This window comes from Loxodonta africana, chromosome 7 (assembly GCF_030014295.1).
Source record: "Loxodonta africana isolate mLoxAfr1 chromosome 7, mLoxAfr1.hap2, whole genome shotgun sequence".
NCBI lineage: Eukaryota > Metazoa > Chordata > Mammalia > Proboscidea > Elephantidae > Loxodonta > Loxodonta africana.
The window spans coordinates 37,157,033-37,177,702 of record NC_087348.1 but is presented as its reverse complement, the minus strand read 5'-3'; the positions used below and the strand labels follow the sequence as shown (position 1 = coordinate 37,177,702).

The following is a 20,670-nucleotide window of genomic DNA, read 5'->3' as shown; positions in this document are numbered from 1 at the left end:
CAGTGGCTCCCCCGACAAGTGGCACCCAGGGCACCTACCATACCTTAGATACAGAGGCAGCCGGAGATATAAAGAGCCTGTTCTTTGTCTGGGAAGGGCTCCATCCAGAAGGGTCAAATGCCAAGGGTCCTTCCTGGGAGGTGGGTGCCTAGACCTCAACTTTCAAATTTTCCAGTCGCCACTGAGTCTATTTCAACTTTTGGCAACCCCATGTGTGTCAGAGTAGAACTGTGCTCCATAAGGTTTTCTTTCTTTATTTCTAATTTGTTATTTTTTGGTGAAAATATACAGAGCAAAACACACACCATTCCAACAATTTCTACATGTATTCTACATGTACAGTGTCGTGACATTATATTCAAGTTGTACAACCGTTCTCACCCTCCGTTTCCTAATGAGTCTACCGCCATTACCATTAAACTCACTGCCCTCTAAGCTTCTCATCTAACCTTTCGAGCGGCTATTGTTGATTTGATCCCATATAGATAATTCTTTAAAAGAGCACAAAAGCTCGAGGCAAACATTCTTCACTAACTAAGCTAAACTATGGTTTAAAGAGCTCAGCTGCTTATCCAAAAGGTTGGCAGTTAAAATCCACCAACTGCCCCTTGGAAACCCTATGGGGCCGTTGTACGCTGTCCTGTAGGGTTGCTATGAGTTGGTGTCCACTCCCTGGCACCTGACAACGACACGCTAAACTACTGTTTGTCTTACATATCACTTCAGGGGGTAATTTTGGATTAAGTTTGACAGATCACCTCAAAGCACTAGCCATCAGGGGTCGTTCTTAGGGTTTTTAATGGCTGATTTTTCAGAAGTAGATCACCACGCCTTTCTTCTGAGGCCTCTCTGGGTGGACTCAAACCTCCAGCCTTTCGGTTAGCAACCGAGCATTTTAACCATTGCACCACCCAGGATTTCCTCCATATTAGCAGTAGCTGCCATATACAGAAGGATTCCTGATGGCGCAGTGGTTAAGAGCGTGGCTGCTAACGAAAGGTCTGCTGTTTGAACCCACGAGCCACTCCACAGGGGAAAGAGGTAGCAGTCTCCTTCCATAAAGATTTACAGCCTTGGAAACCCTATGGGGCAGTTCTGCTCCATCCTATTGGGTAGCTATGAGTCGAAATAGACTGGAGAGCAGTGTGTTTGGTTTCTGAGTTGCTGTAAGGTAGAAACTGTGCTGAGTGCTTTATATTCATCATTCATCTTCACAACAAAACTGTGAAATGGTTGCCATCACCAATCCCCATTTTACAGATGAGGACGCTGAGGCGCAGAGAGCTCAGATCACAGGAAGGAGGGGGCGATGCTAGGATTCAGACTGGCACACTGCCTTCAGAACATGGGTCCTTAACCACAGTGTCCTTAACCTATCACTTTTCTGAGTACCTGCTGTGTGCCAAACACTGTGGTAGGTGGTATTAACATGAAGACCCAAACGTGCTTCCGGGGGGCTCACATGTGAACACATGTCAAAATCTCATAAGCGATGCAATCGTGGAAATATAACGTGTTTGTCTTAAAGACTCAGAAGATGGAAACACCAAGTTGGGGAGAATCAGCCAAGTCTTTACAAGACAGGATGTTTGAACTGAGTCTTACTAGGTGAGCAGGAATCTCCAGGATATAGGAGGAAGGGTAGACTGGCCAGGAGAACAAGGCCAATCCAGGGACAGAGCACCTCTGGGGAGCGAAGCGAAGTCAGGGCAAGTAGGTGTGGAGAGGAGGTCAGAAAGGGAGGGAGGGGGCGGTGGTGTGAAGGGCCTCAAATGCCACTGCCAGGTCCCTTAAGCACAGAATGGGCACCCTTTGTATGGGGCAACATTCTTGATGTTATTTGCACTTTCTTGGGCAAGATTTAAGAAAAAACTAGAGACACCTAAAATTTAACTTTTTACCAAAAAAAAAAAAAGTGCAGACAAAAGATGCATAGCTTCATCTCAAATCTCAAATGAATTTATAAATTAAAAAAAAAAAAAATTCAGGGGGCCCCAACTCTCAGGAAAAATTGGACAGCCCATTATGCAGAACCCCGCCCACCCACCCCCACACAGACATACGCACAAAGACACAGTGTGCACAGATGGCAGTGTGCGCAGACAGGCAGGAATTCACACTCAGCCACAGACCCCAATTCTGATGCAGATGAAGCCTAGGGAACCGCTTGCAGTCAATCTTCCAGCATCCCAGCCTGCTCCTACCCGAAGCACCCCAACCCCCACCCCAGCTCATCTCTATGGTATTTAAAGAGCCCTCGACCTCCTCCAAGAATGTTACTATGTAGGAAGGCAGAAATGATGCCCCCTCCTCTGACAGCCCAGACTACCTCACCTTCTCTCTTATCCTTTTCTGAAAGCAGTGGCCCAGGAATGCAGAAGCCAGGCTGCCCAGTAGGAAAAAAAAAAATAGTAAGGAGGGAGAATTTTAAGAACAGTGATCTAGTCCAATGCTGCCACACACCTTCTCCTTCAGAAGGCACTGCTGTTCACTGCTGCTTTGAAGAGCACTTTAACAGGAGTCAGGAGACCTAGGTTCCACTTCTTAGAAGCTACACAGCCTTAGGCAAGTCCCCTAATCTTTCTGGACCTCACTTTTCCTGCCTGAGGAATGGGGATAATCCTTTCCCATCCGGCCACACAAGATGGTTGAGAATACATGTAATATGCTTACCATTGTACCTGGCGTACTGTGACCTATTGTTATTATCGACATCAACAAACATCAGTCTCTTTATTAAGCGCTAACTCTGCACCAAGCACTAGGGAGACAAACAGTTGACAAGGCACTAAAAACAAGGAAACAATCAAATAAATGTAATTGTGGTAAAGGACAAGGAAAGAAATAACAAACAAAAAACCAAAATGGAGAATATCAGAGGTGAACTGTCTGAGTCACCTACAACTGCCATAACATAGATACCACAAGTGAGTGGCTTTAAAGAACAGGAATTTATTGTCTTTTAGCCATGTCAGTTCCTTGTGAATATTAATATTATAACATCTAAAAAGCAAAAAGCATTAAAATGCATTCTTTCTTTCCGTAAATACTTACTGAGTGCCCAGTATGTGCCAGGCATACATCAGAGATCCAAACAGACCATAGTCCTTGTATTCTTTTTTTTTTCCTTTAAATCTGGACCACTTCATGAATGTGCATGTCATCCTTGCACAGGGGCCATGCTAATCTCTGTATCGTTCCAATTTTAGTATATGTACTGCCTAAACGAGCTCTTTAATTTGTTGCCATTGTTGTTGTTTGGCTATTGTTGAGAATACACACAGCAGAACATACACCAATTCAACCATTTCAACATGTACAATTCAGTGGCACTGATTACATTTTTGAAATTTGTGCAGCCATTCTCATCCTCCTTTTCCAAATTGTTCCTGCATCATTAACATAATAAATTCAACTGCTGCCTAAGTTTCGTATCTAATCTTTTGAGTTTCTGTTGACAATTTGATCTCATGTTGTTGTTGTTGTTGTTGTTAGGTGACATCAAGTTGGTTCCAACTCACAGCGACCCTATGTACAACAGAACAAACACTGCCCGGTCCTGCGCCATCCTTACAATCATTGCTATGCTTAAGCCCATTGTTGCAGCCACTGTGTCACTCCATCTCATTAAGGGTCTTCCTCTTTTCTGCTGATCCTGTACTTTACCAAGCATGATGTCCTTCTCCAGGGACAGGTTCCTCCTGATAACATGGCTAAAGTATGTGAGACGTAGTCTCGCCATCCATTCTAATGGGAATCTTGGTTGTACTTCCAAGACAAATTTGTTCTTCTTTTGGTAGTCCATGGTATATTCAGTATTCTTCTCCGATACCACAATTCGAAGGCATCAATTCTTCTTCAGTCTTCTTCGTTCAACATCCAGCTTTCACATGCATAGGAGGCGATCAAAAATACCATGGCCTTGGTTCAGGCACACCTTAGTCTTCAAGGTGACATCTTTGCTTTTCAACATTTTAAAGAGGTTTTTTTGCAGCAGATTTGCCCAATAAAATGCATGTTTTGATTTCTTGACTGCTGCTTCCATGGATGTTGATTGTAGATCCAAGTAAAATGAAATTCTTGACAACTTCAATCTTTTCCCCATTTACCATGATGTTGTTTACTGGTCCAGTTGTGAGGGTTTTTGTTTTCTTTATATTGAGGTGCAATCCATACTGAAGGCTGTGGTCTTTGATCTTCATCAGTAAGTGTTTCAAGTCCTCTTCACTTTTAGCAAGCAAGGTTGTGTCTTCTGCATAACGCAGGTTGTTAATGAGTCTTCCTCCAATCCTGATGCCCCGTTCTTCATATAATCCAGCTTCTCAGATTATTTGCTCAGCACACAGATTGAACAAGTATGGAGAAAGGATACAACCCTGATGCACACCTTTCCTGACTTTAAACCACGCAGTATCCCATCATTCTCTTCGAACGACTGCCTCTTGATCTATGTACAGGTTCCTCATGAGCACAATGAAGTGTTCCAGGATTCCCGTTCTTCGCAATGTTATTTATGATTTGTTATGATCCACACAGTCGAATGCCTTTGCATAGTCAATGAAATACAGGTAAACATCCCATATAGATAGCTCTTAAAAGGGCAAAATGCTCAAGGCAGACATTCTTTACTAGTCAAGCTACACGGTTGTTTGGTTTAAAGAAGACTTCAGCCTTAGAAATCACAGTGTCCCTGCATTCTTAGTAAGGAAAGAATGACAAATGAACAAAAAGACAAAAGATAAATAATACATAGTAAGTGCCACAAAAAGTATAAAGCCTAGTTAGTTTGGGGAGTCAGAAAAGCCTCTTTTAGTAAAAATGTAAGTAAAGATCTAAATGTGGCAAAGGCATGGTCAGGAGAAGATCTAGGGTCAGAATGTGCCAGACAGAGGGATTGGCAAGTGCAAAGGCTCTGGGGTGGAATGCGGTTGGTGTGAGGAGAAGTAAAACCAGGGTAGCTGAGAGAAGGTGGGAGATGAGTCCGAGTGGTGGGTGGGAATTTGTAAGTCATAGAATATATTGGTTAAATTTCTTTTGGCTACAAGTAAGAGAAATCAACCAAAACTAGTTGCAATAGTTGTCTGCACACAGGTCACCTTCCATTCCTCTCATTCTCATATGCACGTACTGCATCTCCCATCAAGAGGTGTAGTCTATTGAATCCTTGAATCAGAGCTGACCTTGTGACTTGTTTTGACCAACAGAATACTAAAAAGTAACATTCAGGGCCCCTGACCCCAGACCATAAGAGTGATGAGAACACCATTCTCCCTGGCCCCAAGGTCGCCATGTTATCTGGAAGCCTAAGCTAGCCATGTAGAGGGGCCACATGGAGAGCAAAGGCACCCCAGCCAACAGCCCTTGCCCATCTGCCAGATGAATTTGCCACATAAGTAACATTAGGTGAGGCCCACAGAAAAACCACCCAGTCAACCCACATAATTCAGAGAAAGAGTAAATCATTGCTTTAAGCCTCTAAATTTTGGGGTGCTTTTTTTTTTTTTTTTTGTAGCACAGCAATAGATAACTGATGCATTGTTTTTGTTAGGTGCCCTGAGGTTATTTCTCAACCCATGTTTTACAGTGCCCCATAGGGTTTTCTTGCCTGTGATCTTTGTGGAACCGGATCACCAGGTCTGTCTCCTAAAAGGCTGTTAGGTGGATTTGAACCACCAACCTCTCAATTAGCAACCAAATGCTTAACTGTTTGTGCCCCCATTAGCCTAAGTAAAGGAGGAGTGGGTTATTCGGAGGAAATGTGTGTTTCTTATGGAATGCCAGGAAGATCAGAGAAGCAAGGCCTCAGAAACCACAGGAGCCGGAAGTCTCTGGGGCTACCAGCTGTGGGAATTCATGACCATCCTGCAGGGTGCCACCATTAATGTACCTTAGCTCCACTGTTGCTCAGTCTCACCTGCATGTCAGCTTCCCCAGGTCCTGGGGGTGGGGGTGTCATTGGTTCAGGTGTCCCATACCGCTAGACAGTGTCACATATGTCACTCAGACCACTCCTGTGGACCCCATAGGTCAGTCCCCAAGGGTGCTGGGACAGTAGCCCAGGCAGCCCCACTACATTGGAATATCTCCCCCTCCCCCTACCCAGTGGATTCAAATAGATAAGATGTGGCCCAAAAAGTTTTTATTTTTTCCTAACTTGATCTTTGTGCAAAAAAAATGCTGCTCAATCATTGAACTTGTCCAAGCCTCTCATTTTGCAGTTGAGGAGACTAATGCATGGAAAGGTGAAAAGTTCTGAGATCACAGAGCAAATCAGTGGCTGAGCCCAAAGTAGAACACGAGGCTCCTGACCTTAATCTAAGATGTTTCTGTCTGCTCAAGGTCACACAGCTGATTGGCAGGGCAGCTGTTTTTTTTTTAATTTGGGAAACACTTAAACTGTACAAGGTATCAGACACTATTGAAAGTGCTTGACAAATAGTAACTCATTTAAGCCCCATAACAACCCCATGTAGTGGGAGTTATTATCATCTCCCACCTCACGGGTGAGAAAAATGAGGCACAGAGGGGTTAAGTAATTTCTCTAATGCCACACAGCTAATCAGTGGCAGAACTAAGATTTGAACCCAAGCAGTGTGGCTCTCAACCATAAAAACGTGCAGTTTATCTAGTATAAGTTTTGTATTTTCATGTTATCCTTATTATAATCCCACGATGTAGGTAAAGGTGAGAGCATCTAAGAATGAAAAGAGGCCAGATCTTAGGATCGAAAGATCTAGACTCAAATCTGTATGGGCTTAGCCAAATCACTTAACATTACTCTCTGATCCTTTTCCTCATGTTAAAAAAGGAAACATTAAAAAAATTAGTTATAATTTAAAAGATAACATGATGATTTAAGGAGTCAATGTCCGTGAAATTGCTCTACAATTTACAAAGTGCCACGTAAGCATGAGATTGTTTTTGTTCCCCATTTGCCAGATGTGAAAACTGAGGTCCCAAAGGGTCAAATGACTTGCTTAGTACTACATGGATGGAGAAGCTGCCATACCAGACACAGCCTTTACCCAGCCCCTGACCCTGCCCCCACCACATACCTCGGCTCCTGTGAAAGAGCTAAATTTAGGACCTGAAACCAACTCAGAAAGGACAGCAAAGCCTGCTTCTCTGAAGCACCTGGGCCAGATGTGCCAGGAGCCTATGATGGAGGACGGTTGGCCGGGGGGAGGGGAGGAGACAGTCTTAGGGTGGGTCAGATGGCAGGTGTGGGTCAGATGGCAGGCTGTCAAAAGATATAGTCTCAAATCTGTGTGGGCTTATCTAGCCTCAAATCTGTGTGGGCTTAGCCAAATCACATAACCTCCTAGATCCTTTTCCTCCTACTAAAAAAAAAGAAAATTTTTCTAATTTAAGAGATGATTTAAGGAGTCAACCTACATAAAATTGTCCTATAATCTATAAAGCGTCACAGAAACATGAGATTGTTTTTCTTCCCTAATTGCCAGATGAGAAAAACTGAGTCCAGCTCCATTGTTTTACAGGCGGGCCTGAGGCTCAGAGAGTATGGCTGACTTGCCCAAAGTCAGAGTGATGGGGCAGAACCAGGACTGGAGCTACCCAGACCTGCTCCACCGGCCAGTGCCCTTTCCACTGAGCACCATCATCATCATCATAATAGCTAACATTTGTTGGGTGCTCACCCCATGCCAGGTACTATTCTAATCACGTAACACCTATTAACACTCTAAGAGAAATACTATTAGCATCCCTATTTTACAGATGAGAAAACCCAAAGAGGTTAGCAACACGCCCCAGATGACATAGCTGGGTACCCTCTCCGCATGCTGAGAGGCTGAGTATAGAGATGGACAATGGCCAGACCATACATGGCAATAGAAAGCTGGTCCATAACCTCTGCAGCAGTCATCCCAGAAGCCAAACTACAGCCCCTGCAGAAACTGGCCCAGAACTGACAGGACTGGGTCAATGATGGCCAGTTTCCCTATTTTCTGCCCCCCACCGCCACTCCCAACTCAGGACTAACCAATCACATAAGAGGCCCTGCTTCTCGTTAGCCTGCCTCCAACTCGTCCGTGCCAACAATCTCCAATTGGAGCACGCCTGAAGCCTTCCCTTCTTTTGACTCTACACTTTCCCACTCCTCTGCCTGCCTTTGAGTCTTTGCCAAATACAGGTGATGGTGGCTGACTCCCTTGTTACAGCAAATTCTGAGTAAGTAGCCCCTTTTGTTCTGATTTGGGTGGTCTTTGTTTATTCCTACAGTCCCCAGTGACCCATCGTCTTTCTGTCTAGGTGGAAGCTGGCTTGGGAGAAGGTGGTATTGTCAGAGGAGCCCCACGCCAGTCTAAGGAAGGGGTGGGGCTGGGGACAACTGCATTTCTGCCAGGCCAATGGCCTGACTCCCAGGTTGTCCTATAGCCAAAAAAATAGCCACAGAAGGTTTATAGGAGGCTTTCAGTCCAGAGAGGGAGCCCCCCCCATTACGGCATGATGGTTGGGGAGCTGAGCCTGAACCCAAACCATATTAGTCTCTACTCTCAACTCTTGCAAATCCTGGTGAGGTGGGGTCAACAGATACAAACACAGATCTCCAGCTCTTTACTGGAACCCAGTGGCATCACTAGGGGGGCGGTATAGGGGTGTGGATCACACTGGGTAACACTGTCAGAGGAAGGGACACCAAAATGACCATCTATAAAATTCTCTGCAGTGTTTCAGAAGAAATTTATTATTTTTTATAAAAATATCCCTGTAGTTAGTTACAACAAAAACGTTTCTCCTAAGCCCAGCTTACGTGTATCAGTATACCTACTAGACTAAAACTCTATGCTAATTTACTTTTTGGACCTGCTAATGTCCTCCTCCGGTCAGAGCTGTCATTATTACGCACTTACAGTGATGCTTCAAATCACGTGGTTTCATCCGCACAGGCTACAAACACAGTCTGCTGTTTTCCTTGCCGACAGTGTTTTTACAGCCACTTATTTTCGGGGTGGGATTTTCTGACATTTTAGGAATAGTATTGTGGTAATTAGTATTTGTGAACTATATGAAGTAGTGATAAAAGGAAAAGAAGGAGTCATATACGGAAATTATGATATACAAGTAACGCTAGTACAAAAAACATTACTAAGCATTCTGTATGGTCTGGCACCAGAGGAGGTCTAGGTGGGGGTGACACCAACCTTAGTAACACCACTGAAGGAACCAAGAGCTCAAGCTCACCTGAGGTTAGACTGCAGGACTTCGAGAGACCATGCAGGGGTTGTCACTACCTCCTGAGGCCAGGAAACACACATGAGAGAATGGGCCAGGGCATGAGGCAACAGGTACTGGTGGAGGGCAGGTAGCCCAGCAAAAGGTCCAAAATTCCAAATTTTCAAAAATATTGCTGGCCAAACTAGTTGTTCCTCTCGCCACCAGTTTTCAGCTTCTGGGGTTTGATGTCAGTTGGATCTGAATTAGAAACTGAGCTCTGCCATCAACCAGCCGCATGACTTCGGTTGAGCAAGAGAACATCTCTGCTGCAGCCACAGTTCCTGTCCACTTCCTAGCTGTGTGACCTTAGGCAAATGCCTTGATGTCTCTGAACCTCAGCTGCCTAATCTGTAAAATAAGAATGATGATAACTCCTACTCCAGAGAGTGGTGCAATGATTGAGATAAGGTGTGCTACATGCTTAGCATACTGTCTAGGTACATAAACAGTTGACGTGATTATTACAGGGTAGCAGAAAGAGGAATGGTCCCTAGGTGACATAAATGGTTTGAGTTTGATGGCAAACCTAAAGGCTGGCAGTACCACGGAAGATAGGCCTGGTGATCTGCTTCTGTTAAGATTAAAGCTAAGAAAACTATGGAGCAGTTCTACTCTGTAACACATGGTGTCACCATTAGTTGAAGTCAACTTGATGGCAACTAACAAAAACAGCACCAGAAGGAGTGATGAAACTTTGTCCCCTCTGCCTCCCAGGCCTGTTCCACCACCCAGCATGGAGCATGCATTAGCTCTGAGAAGAGAGCCTGCTGGATACAAGAGAGCTGCCCTGGAGGAGCTAGTGATGGGTAACGCAAGATGCCTGAGCTCCATCCCACATCCATCTCTGCTGCCCTCTTCTAAGTAGACCTCTGCTCCCTCTCTGCTTCCCTACCTCCTGCTCCAATAGCAGGTGCTATGGATCAAATTGTGTCCTCTCAAACACGTGTTGGAATCCTAACCCCTATACCTGTGAATGTAATTCCTTTTGGGAATAGTTTTCTTTGTTATGTTAACGAGATCATATCCGTGTCCCGTGTGTCCTAAACCTAATCGCTTCTGAGTTATAAAAACGGTAGATTAGACCCAGAAGAAAACACAAACCGGCAGAAGATAGATGTAGCGTGAAGATCACCAACGAAAGGAGGCATGCCAGGGCAACAGAAGCTGAGACAAGTTTCTTCCCCCAGCGCAGACAGAAAGAGAGCCTTCCCCTAGAGCCAGGGCCTGGAATTCAAACTTCTAGTTTCTTAAACTGTAAGCAAATTAATTTCTGTTCTTTAAAAGCCATCCACTGTGGTATTTCTCTTATAGCAGCACCAGGAAACCAAGGCAGCAGAGAAGATGGACACTTATTCATCACAGGAGTCAACTCCTAATGGAAGTGCCAACAGAGAACAACAGTAACATAAATGAGGGAGGTGAGCTGGGTGGGGGGCTGCTGAGCTGGACATGTCTAACCAGGGAAGCTACTACTCAGCTCCTCTCAGATTTCGCCATTTGGAAATGTGGCCCTATATCGCTCGAACTTCTAATTTTGCAAAAGGAGCCAGAAATCTAAACTTTTACATGCAATCTCCTGGCTTTTAAACAATGGCTCAAATTTTTTAAATAATTGTATGAGGCAGTGAGTTTAAGCTAATGGGGGGCGGAACAACTCAGAAAAGGAGGGTGAGAATGGTTGCATAACCTGAAGAATGTAGTCAATGTCACTGAATTATACATGTAGAAACTTGAATTGGTGTATGTTTTGCTGTGTATATTCTCAACAACAAAATTAATAAAATTTAAATATATATATATGTATTGTGTCAGCATGTATGGCACATGTGTGGACCAGATTCAGCCTCAGGCCACCATGTCACAACTTCATTCTTAGAATACAAATCCTCTGGAAGCCTGGCCATATCTGTGAGGGGTTAAGCAAGGCACAGAACACAGAGGGAATATGGCAGCATCTCTATGAACCAGAGCTAATGGGATGGCCCCTGTTGCCTGTCCCAGTTAAAATGCCCTTCTTTTTCCACCTCCACAGATGAGAAGCTTCCCGGAGGGGCTCCATCTAGCTGTTTCCACCATTTTCCAGCAAAAATCAGTATAATAAACATTTACAAGCTTGGAGTGTGTGGAAGGTTTTACTGCGTCCTTGCTATTGGGCAGGAAAGAGAGAACCTAGAGGCTTCTGTGGCTGCTGCTACCAATAATAATAGTAACATAACATCATTAAAAAAAAAAAAGTCGATTCTGACTCGTGGTGATCGCATGTGTGTCAGAGCAGAACTGTGTTCCATAGAGTTTTCGATGACAGCTTTTTTCAGTACATTGCCAGGCCTTTCTTCCAAAGTGCCTCTGTATGGACCCGAACCTCCAAACTTTTGGTTAGCAGCCAAGTGTGTAAACTGTTTACACAACCCAGGGACGCGTACAATTTGAACATGTGCTAATCAAACGACTCCAGGGAACACTTATATTTGAGAACCACCACTGGAAGCTCTGGGGTTATGTTTAGTTGCTGGCCGGCAGGCATGGGAAGCACCATATTACCTTCTCTCTTGTCTATCCATAAAGAGAGCCTGGGCCCAAGGGCTTCTGGGAGTAAAGTGGCCCAGGAAACAGAGGAAGCCAGTTCCCAACCATCTAGCCCTGGGTAATGAAGTCCCTCGCCATGTGTAGATTGTACATTTAACTTGAAAGGTCAGACAATAAAGTTTTAAGAAGATTATATAGGAGAATATCTTCATGACCTTGGAAGTAGGCAAAGATTTCTTATACGAGACACCGAAGCACTAACCATAAAGGGAAAGATGGATAAATTGGACCACATTAAAATTAAGAACTTCTATTCATCCCCAAACATTATTAAGAGAATGAAAAGCCAAGCCTCATTTCAGAAATGAGGAAATTGAGGAACAGAGAGGTGAAGTAACTTGCCCAAGTAAGTAATCAGGTAGTTGGAATGGAATCCAGGCCTTCCAGCCTTACAGTCCACGCTCTCAATAAGCTTTACGGCTTCTCAAGCTGCATAGTTCAAACAATGAGCATTTTATGTCACTACATCAAAGTAAGCCTTGCGTAAAGTCTTGGAAATAGAAATGCCTCAGCTGCAAGCTCTTAAGGCCAGTAACTAAGGAGAGGAGTCTAGGGCCGGGGTGCTCTTGGCTCAGCCCGAAACTGGGCCACGGCTTCGTTCCCAGTCACACCACTAGAGGGCGCGGGTAACTTAAACTCGTCAGGGATGCCTCTCCTTTCGGTGCTTGGTTACCTTTCAACCAGTCATCAAATATTTACTCAATTCGCCGTTCAAAGGGAATATGAAAGTTGTCTCATCTAGTCTCCATGCAGGACTTTAACAGAGAGGGACAAACGTGAACAGATCTGTCTTCTTAAGTATCATCAGGGAAGAAAGACACCATCCACTTCCAGGCTAGTTGGTTCATCTTTAAAACCACCTCTTACTCTCCTACTTTAAGCCTTTCTTCTTTTGGTCTACCCTTCCTGGCAACAAGGAGCAACTGTTTGGCATCCTCATAGCAACCACTGGTCAGAAATGCTTGTAAATAATGAGATGTCCTGGCGTAGCTACGAAAAATAATGTCTATGGCAATTAGTTTTAAATTGCTGAATGAGCTGTCACAGCTAGTGATAGAAACCGCTCGTTGGTGCCATGCCCCCTCAAGTGGCACCCAGGGCACGTGCCATACCTGCCATGCTTAGATACGCCTCGCCCCCAATGACATTTCACTTCCTAAGCAATTTACACATCTCTTTGGTCTCACTCCAATTTCTCCCTGTCCGTTTCAAAGTGTAAAGACCAAGAGTGGACTTTGCATTCCAATATTCTATCCAGTGCCGGATTTACTTCCTGGTTTTTGAACGTTACCCTGGTAATAAATCCAAGCAATATGCAATTTAAAAAAAAGTCTTCCTATCAACTTGATGAAGGATTATATGGTCATTGAAATAACAAAGACATAGCAACATAGAATATGCTTAATACTTTAAGTTTAAAAAGAATCTACAAAACTGTGCCTCTGCTTTGATTAAAGCCATAAAACTTAGGTGCTTATTGACAGAGCCTAGGAGGAAACATGGGGAAAAAATTGATTTGTTAGGTTTTTGGACTTGATGGCAATTATTTCTCTTCAGTTTCCATTATTGGTATAATGTTGACGACCCTTTAAAAAAGTAAGTAAAATCTTTTATTCACTCAGCAACTTATGAAGCATTCATTACACGTAAGACTCTGGGCTAGATGTTACAAGGAAGACAAAATCAGACACAGATCCTGCCATTCAAAATAATAGTAGCTGATGCTTAGTAAGTGCTTTCTATGTCCTAGAAATTATTATCATCCCTATTGTATGCATTAAGAAAGTGAGGAACAGAGAGGTTAACTAGCTTACCCAAGGTCACACACAGTTAAAGCAGAATGAGATTTTGAACTTAATCACTCCAATGCCTGAGACCTTGTGCCTGAGACCACTACATCATACTGCCTCTCAAAATAGCCTAATAAGATAGAAAGGGATAAACGGCATTCAGTCATTCAACAAATATTCACTGAGCACCTACTACATGTCAAGCACCAGGATAGGTGCTGGAAATACACCGATGAGCAAGACAAGCACAGTCCCTGCCCTCACGGAGTTTACAGTCTACAGATAAAGCATTATGGGAGTTCAGAGGAGGAAGAGAGTACTCATATTTGAGGCTACTTGGGAAGAACCATTTCCTGCTTTCTCTATTCTATTCCTAGAAGAGCATCAACCTTGTGGAGAGAAGAGGGGCACAAAAGAGGTGGGAACACAAAGCCTGAAAAGAAAAGTAACAAGAGGTGGCATCTACTCATTCAGCAAGCATTTGGAGAGAAGACTCAAAAATAAGGGCAGAGTCAGGTGAGGGGGACTAGAATAGACCTTTAAGGTCCCTGACAACCTGAGACTCTTGTCCTTGTTCAACTTTTACTCAAATAATCCTTGAGAATCAAATACCAAGCACTGGGATAGACCCTGGAAATACATTTGTAAAGCCACAACCCCTATCTTCCAGGAGCTTATAGTCTAATGGGGCAGACAATTAAGCAAGCAATTCCAGTACCATGTACTAGGGGCAGTGATAAGAAGAAGGGCAGAGTGAAATGGGGCAGTATGCAAGACACCCAAGGACCCATCTGGCTTCCCAGAGGAGTGGGGACAGTGTCCTCCACATCTCTAAATCCCACACAGAATCCAGAACAATGCTTTGCATTTAATAGTACCATCAGGTCTACTAAATATAGAACTAAAAGAAAATCAATTCATCTGATGGCATAATTACTATCTCAACCCACATCCTGCACATTCCCACTCCCTACTCCCAAACACTCCACTGCTGCATTATCAGGGCACGCCTCCTCCATTCCAGACTTTTTCTCTTGCAAATGCCAAGGAGCTCAGCACAGAGAGAAGCACAGCTTTGTGGATAAAAGCAGAGGCTTCAAAATGAGAACAATCTGGGGAAAAAAACAAAAAACCAAACCCATCGCCCTTGAATTGACTCCGACTCATAGCCCTCTATAGGTTGGAGTAGAACTGCCCCATAAGGTTTCCAAGGAGCGCAAGGTGCATTCCAACCGCCAGTCTTTCATTTAGCAGAGGTAGCTCTTAACACTACACCACCAGGGTTCCCAAATAATCTGGATAGAGTTCTTTTTTGTTTTATGATCTTGACCTAGTCAGTCAACCTGGAGCAGCCTCTGTTTTCCTCATCTGTAAAATTAGGGTAACAGCTCCTTGGTTGAATGAACAGAACTGGCAAAACTGAATGAAAGTAGTAAAGTAGAAAGTCTATGTAAGAAGATCACGTTGCTTGTATAGGAGATGCACTCCATAAATGGTAGCTTTAGTAGAATGACGTAGATGACTTAATAGAGTGGGGTACAGAGCAGCTGCGTATCTATGGGAAAATAATACCTATGACAATTAGATTTAACTTGCTGAATGATCTCTCAAAGCTGAAGATGGAAACTAGATGGAAACTGCTCATTGGCGCCCCACCCTCCCCCAAGTGGCACCCAGGGTAGGTGCTATATCCTAAATATGCCCAGTGCTGTTGGCTGGAGTCACAACAACGCCCACCAGCCCAGGCATCTTCTTCTAGCAACAGGCTCCGACTAGAACGCCTGGAAGAGATCCTGTCCCTTGAGGCCCGGCCTACGCCCTGGCCTCCACTGGGAACGCCCGCCTGCGTCAGCAGCCAAGACCGCGGGCTCCTCCCAGGCGGCGACACATGGTGGGAACGTGAGGGGGCGGGCCCTCATCTCGCGCCGCTGAGCCAATCGCCCGGAGGGAGGCGCTCGGCCAATGATAGAGGCGCTCCAGAGCCCCAGGGGCCGAGCTACGGCAAGCCGCGGAGGCGTCATAGGTCACTGGGCGGGCTGGAGGTGGGGCCCGCGGCGCTGTCGGGGGCGGAGCGCCGCCGGCCAGAGCAGTCTAGGCGGTGATGGCGGCGGCAGTGGTGACGGCGGGAGCGGCGGCCCTGGTGCCCATTCCCAGCATGGATGGCGCCTCCTCTGTGCACTGGTTCCGCAAGGGGCTGCGACTCCACGACAACCCGGCGCTGCTGGCGGCTGTGCGCGGGGCGCGCTGCGTACGCTGCGTTTACATCCTCGACCCTTGGTTCGCGGCCTCCTCCTCGGTCGGGATCAACCGATGGAGGTGAGAGGGCCCGGGCGGGGTCGCAGGCCCGGGAGGCGCCGGCTGACCCCCGGGCCCTTCCAAAGGGGGAGCCTCTGTCCCCCACCCACGGCCCGAAGACCCGGGCCTGAGGGAGGCGCGGCAGGGAGACGGAGCGGGGTCTCCAGAGGCGAGAAGCTGGCACCAGGGGGTTAGTTAGTCATCACACTAATCCCTTAGGTGGGCGAGGACTCAACCTCTAAGAAGGGGCTTTCGCACCGTGTTTTATCCCCTTTGAGCCTCACACCATCCCTGTGGTGTGATCCCCATTGTACAGATGACGCCCTTGAGCCCTAGAGGCACAAAGTTGACCTGCCCAAGATCATGCAGCCAGCCAGTGGCAGAACCGGGACTCCAGGTGTCTCTTAGGGGTGTGCCCAGGGAGGGGAGGAAAAGGAGATATTGTGGCGTGAGGGCGGGGACGGGTTTCTGATCCTGGGGCAGAGCAGATACTCCCATTACTTCAAGTAAAGAGCCCATTGCTGAGCTCCTGAAGGTCACCCTTGGTTTGTTTTACTCCATCCTGACTTCCCCTCCACCCAGAAGGCCCTGCTTCTGGAGGTGTCTAGAGACCCTGGCTTAGCATTAGGTAAGGCAGGTGCCATCTCCCCCAAGGGCATCTTCAGTTAGAGGCACTGTGTGTCCCCAATTGTAGAGTAGTAGTACTTAACCCATTTTGGAGAATTCTGTTAGCAGCTATGAGCTTGCTAGGAAAAAAAAGCAACCAAACAAGGTATCGCCCGCTTCCTTCTCTCCTGTAAGATGATTTTAGAGGGCAGTTGAGCCCTTATAGATAGGCTTTTATGAACTGACACACCAAGGCAAGGGAGCAGGAAAGCTATGGTATCGGAGACCTCTCTTTGATGACTCCTGGGAGATGGAGTTGACAGGGACATGGGAAGGAATTAGCAGATAGGTAGCTGATGTTTTTTCTCCATAACCAGTGTTCAGGACCAAGGAGTTTGGAAACATTATGTACCCAGCACTTTTCAAAATGCCGTACTGCACCTGCTTGGTTTGTTTGCATTGTTCTGGGGGATGTTTGCTTATGCCTTGTTGCATCAATGGGCAGGGGTATTCCCAGGATACAGCGGCTCTCAGCACACCATGTTTTTTTTTTTTTTTTAATCTCCAAGGTGTATGCCCTGCTAGGAGAGTGAGCGCTTTGTAAAGGGGGTCTATTAAATGCCCGCTCCTGCCCCATTTTTCTAGAGGGAACTACTAAAGATAGTCCTGTGGAGAGCCTGCCCACACAGTTTCCAGTCTGCCCTGTTGCGCTGCCTTTGCTCCAGTTTCTATAGATAGGAGGCTGGGTTTGACAAACATCCTCAAATGACCATCTCTAGTGTAGACAATAAACCAAGCCTCAGACTTTGCCCCCTCCTGTGGCAGCGTGCCAGTCAGAGCAGAGTCCGTGGAATCTGTTTACTGTTACATTGTCACAAAGAAGTTTCTTTTATTCAGTTTCAAGGGACCTTGTAGAGGACTGCCTCCTTTGCTGTGGTAATGGGGGGTGGTTAAAAATCAACAACGAATGTTATGCTGCTGATTAAACTCAGGATAAATTTTTCTGGGTCACTCTCTTGTGATTGTGCTGTCGCGAGTGAAGGAGAAAAGGAATGTGGCAGGCCAGATGCCTGAGTCAAATCCTAAAGTCCGGGCCTTGCAAGAATGTAGATGTTAATTGAGCAATTATTTAGCGGGTGCCTGATGTCTGCCAGGAGACCCTGGTGGGTAGTGGTTAAGAGGTGCAGCTGGTAACCATAAGGTTGGCAGTTGGAATCCACCAGGCAGTCTTTGGAAACCCTATTGGGCAGTTCTACTCTGTCCTATAGGGTCGCTATTAGTTGGAATCAACTCGACAGCAACAGGTTTGGTTTACTATCTGCCAGGCCCTGCTCTAGGTGCTGGTAGGGGTACAGCTGTGGACAAGCTGACGTGGTGTCTGTGCCTCCAGGGCTCCTGGAGCTACATTTTAGGGGAGGAAGACAAGTAAACAACCATAATTCAGTAGAACTAAGTGCCATGAAGAAAATGAACCGGGCTGAGCAAGAGCAGTGGTTCTCAGTCGCAGCTGCACATTGGAATCACCTAAGGACCTTTAAAAGATGCCTGAGTTCCCCATCCCCTACCACTGAGATCCTGATTTCATTGTTTTGGGGTACGATCTGGGATCAGGGCTTTAAAGCTCTCCCGTGCAGCAAAGCTTGAGAAAGAACTAGAGAACCACAGACCCAAGCCAGACAACCTGGGAAATGTGTTGCAGTGTGCTGGCAGGAAGTCTGATTCGTTTTGGCATTCAGAAGAAAGAGGTGAAATAACACAAAACAGATGGAATATGGTAACTGCTTCTGGGGCCTGGGAAGAGACACTCATACCACCCCCACCAGACTATTTGCTCCTCATGGGAGTGAGGGAGCGGCAGAGCTGCGGAGGGGTTTGTGCACCAGTTGGGGGTGAGGGGAAGTGGTGGAGCCCTACCTCCGCATAACTACAATGTGTGTAATCTTCCGGTGGCTGTTTTGGGATCTGGGAGTGGTCTGGGAGAATTGTGCTGTAGCATAATGTCTTAGCACTGCAACTGCTTGAATTGCTGCATCTAAGGAACCTCCCTAGGAATGGGGGGCCCAGAACCATTTGCAAGAGAAGGGGGAATCAGAATCTGTGATTTCTTTTGCTTCCTGCACTAACTCCTACCTACCATTTTTCTGTGGATGAAATCAAATTAAGATAGCCATGAACGTTGTTCTCTAAGAGTAAAAGAACAGAGAAAGGCAATGAAGAAATATGTGTATTTACTTTGGCCCCTGACGCCTGGTGACCTTATGCACAATGACATCAGACTATTGTGATCTATAGGATTTTCACCAGCTGATTTTTGGATGTAGATCACCAGGCCTTTCTTCCTAGTCTGTTTTAGTCTGCAAGGTCCACTGAAGCCTGTTTTGCATCATAGCACGCACAAGCCTCCACTGACAGCCAGGTGGTGTTTGCACGTGAGGTGTATTGGCCAAAAAATGAACCCAAGTCTCCTGCGTGGATGGTAAAAATTCTACCGCTGAACCACCACTACCCCCTCCTTGGTGGTAGTAGGAAATTTATGGGCTCACTGGGTTTTTTTTAACTGCAGTTAGATGAGCCTTAGGACTTTTTTTTAAAGCACAAATTGGCTGAGTCCTTTGCTATTTACCCCAATATATTCCCGAAACCTAGGAGGTACTACAGTCAGAACCCCCCCCAAAAGGAAGCTGTGAGCAGCTTCTAGATTTAAAAATGGATATTGAAATTGGCTCTTGCAGTTTTTCATTGCCCCCTCGCCCTACTGCAACTTGTGTGGGTGATGACAGTTCTCACTCTTTATTCAGATCATTTTGTCCCTGCCGCTGGGCTGCATCTGCATTCAGGAACCAGTGGGACAGAGGGAGTTGGTAGGAATGTGTGCCAGCTAACTAATGGGTTCTCGCTCAGCTTGTCTAGTTCAGAATTAGTAAGTGGGGTGAAATGGGAACTCCCCAGGAGGCATAGTGGAAAATGTACCTCTCTTCCCAAATGCTGGGTGCTGTTGGACTGTCATCATAGGTGGGTCTTTCTTGGAACTTGGTCAGTGAGAAGGGTACTGAGAGCTCCAGTCTTGGTGGGGAAATTTTAGTCTCTCTGAGCTATTCACACTGGTACCCAAGCAAGTCACTTTACCGTTCCGCTGCTGAGGAAATGTTTGTTGGCCCAAAAAGGATGAAAACCTTCATCTTCGTCTTCTTTGAGATTATTTTTATCTGTATAGTACTTAGAGATCAGTCCTTGTCACGGATTCTGGGCTTGGGTTATCCTTTTCCACTGGGTTTGTTGTTGGGTGCTCTTGAGTTGGTTTTCAACTCAACAGCAACCCCATGTGACAGAGTAGAACAGCCCCATAGGGTTTTCTAGGCTGTAATCTTTATGGAGCAGATCCCCTGGGTAGGTTTGAACCACCAACCCTTTGGCCACCAGGGCTTCTCCCATGGGGCTTTGAAAAAAAAAAACTGTTGCTGTCATCGATCTCAACTCAGTTTCAACTCAGCGACCCTATAGGACAGAGAACTGTCCCATAGGGTTTCTGATGCTGTAAATCTTTATGGAAGCAGACTGCCACATCTTTCTCCCACAGAGCAGCTGGTGGGTTCCAACTGCCGACCTTTTGGTTTGTAGCTGAGCACTTTAACCACTGTGCCACCAGGGCTCCTTCCCATGGGAAGCCCTCTAAATTCTTTAGGAGAAACAGTGTCTATTTATAGCCTATGTAGCCAGCCTGAGTTGGATTGTAGTATTGTCATTATGGCTAGATAACCCTGGCTTGAAGCAGAGAAACTTGGTCAAGGGCAGATCTAGATCCAAAAAAGGAGTTTATCACCCTTCCCCCATTAACGACAAATAAACAAAATATTCCTCAACACAAAACTGGCCATCCCCCAGACAGACCTTTGCTAAATACAGATCCTTAACCAGAAGGGTCTGCCTCTTTTATCCTACAGGGCTAGCCCTGTGGGGTGCCTGAATTAGAGTCCTGTCTGTATTTTTGGAAATCCAGTTTGAATTTGTCCAGTTCTGTCTGCCCCTGGCACCGGCGTACTTACGTAATATAATTCAATTGCACACATTGTCTAATCCGAGCAGAAAGCTTAAACTGCCCACACAGGGAGGACTCTGTGCTCCCAATTCGAGCCACGTGGGCTCAGCTTACAGCAAC

At 45.8% G+C, this 20,670-nt stretch overlaps 1 protein-coding gene and 1 non-coding gene across 2 annotated transcripts in view; one reads left to right on the top strand and one right to left on the bottom strand.

The window, feature by feature from the left end:
• Positions 1–3,129: 3,129 nt before the first annotated feature.
• On the bottom strand, positions 3,130–3,233 carry LOC111751249 (U6 spliceosomal RNA). The gene has a single exon (XR_002786341.1). It is a non-coding gene; the product is annotated as a U6 spliceosomal RNA (small nuclear RNA).
• Positions 3,234–15,699: 12,466 nt separating this feature from the next.
• Positions 15,700–20,670, top strand: part of CRY2 (cryptochrome circadian regulator 2) — a 42,804-nt gene continuing 37,833 nt past the window's right edge. Inside the window, exon 1 of the mRNA XM_003412109.4 lies at positions 15,700–15,929. Within this exon, the coding sequence (XP_003412157.1) occupies positions 15,715–15,929 (215 nt within the window). The 5' untranslated portion in view covers positions 15,700–15,714. The remainder of the gene's footprint in view (positions 15,930–20,670) is intronic.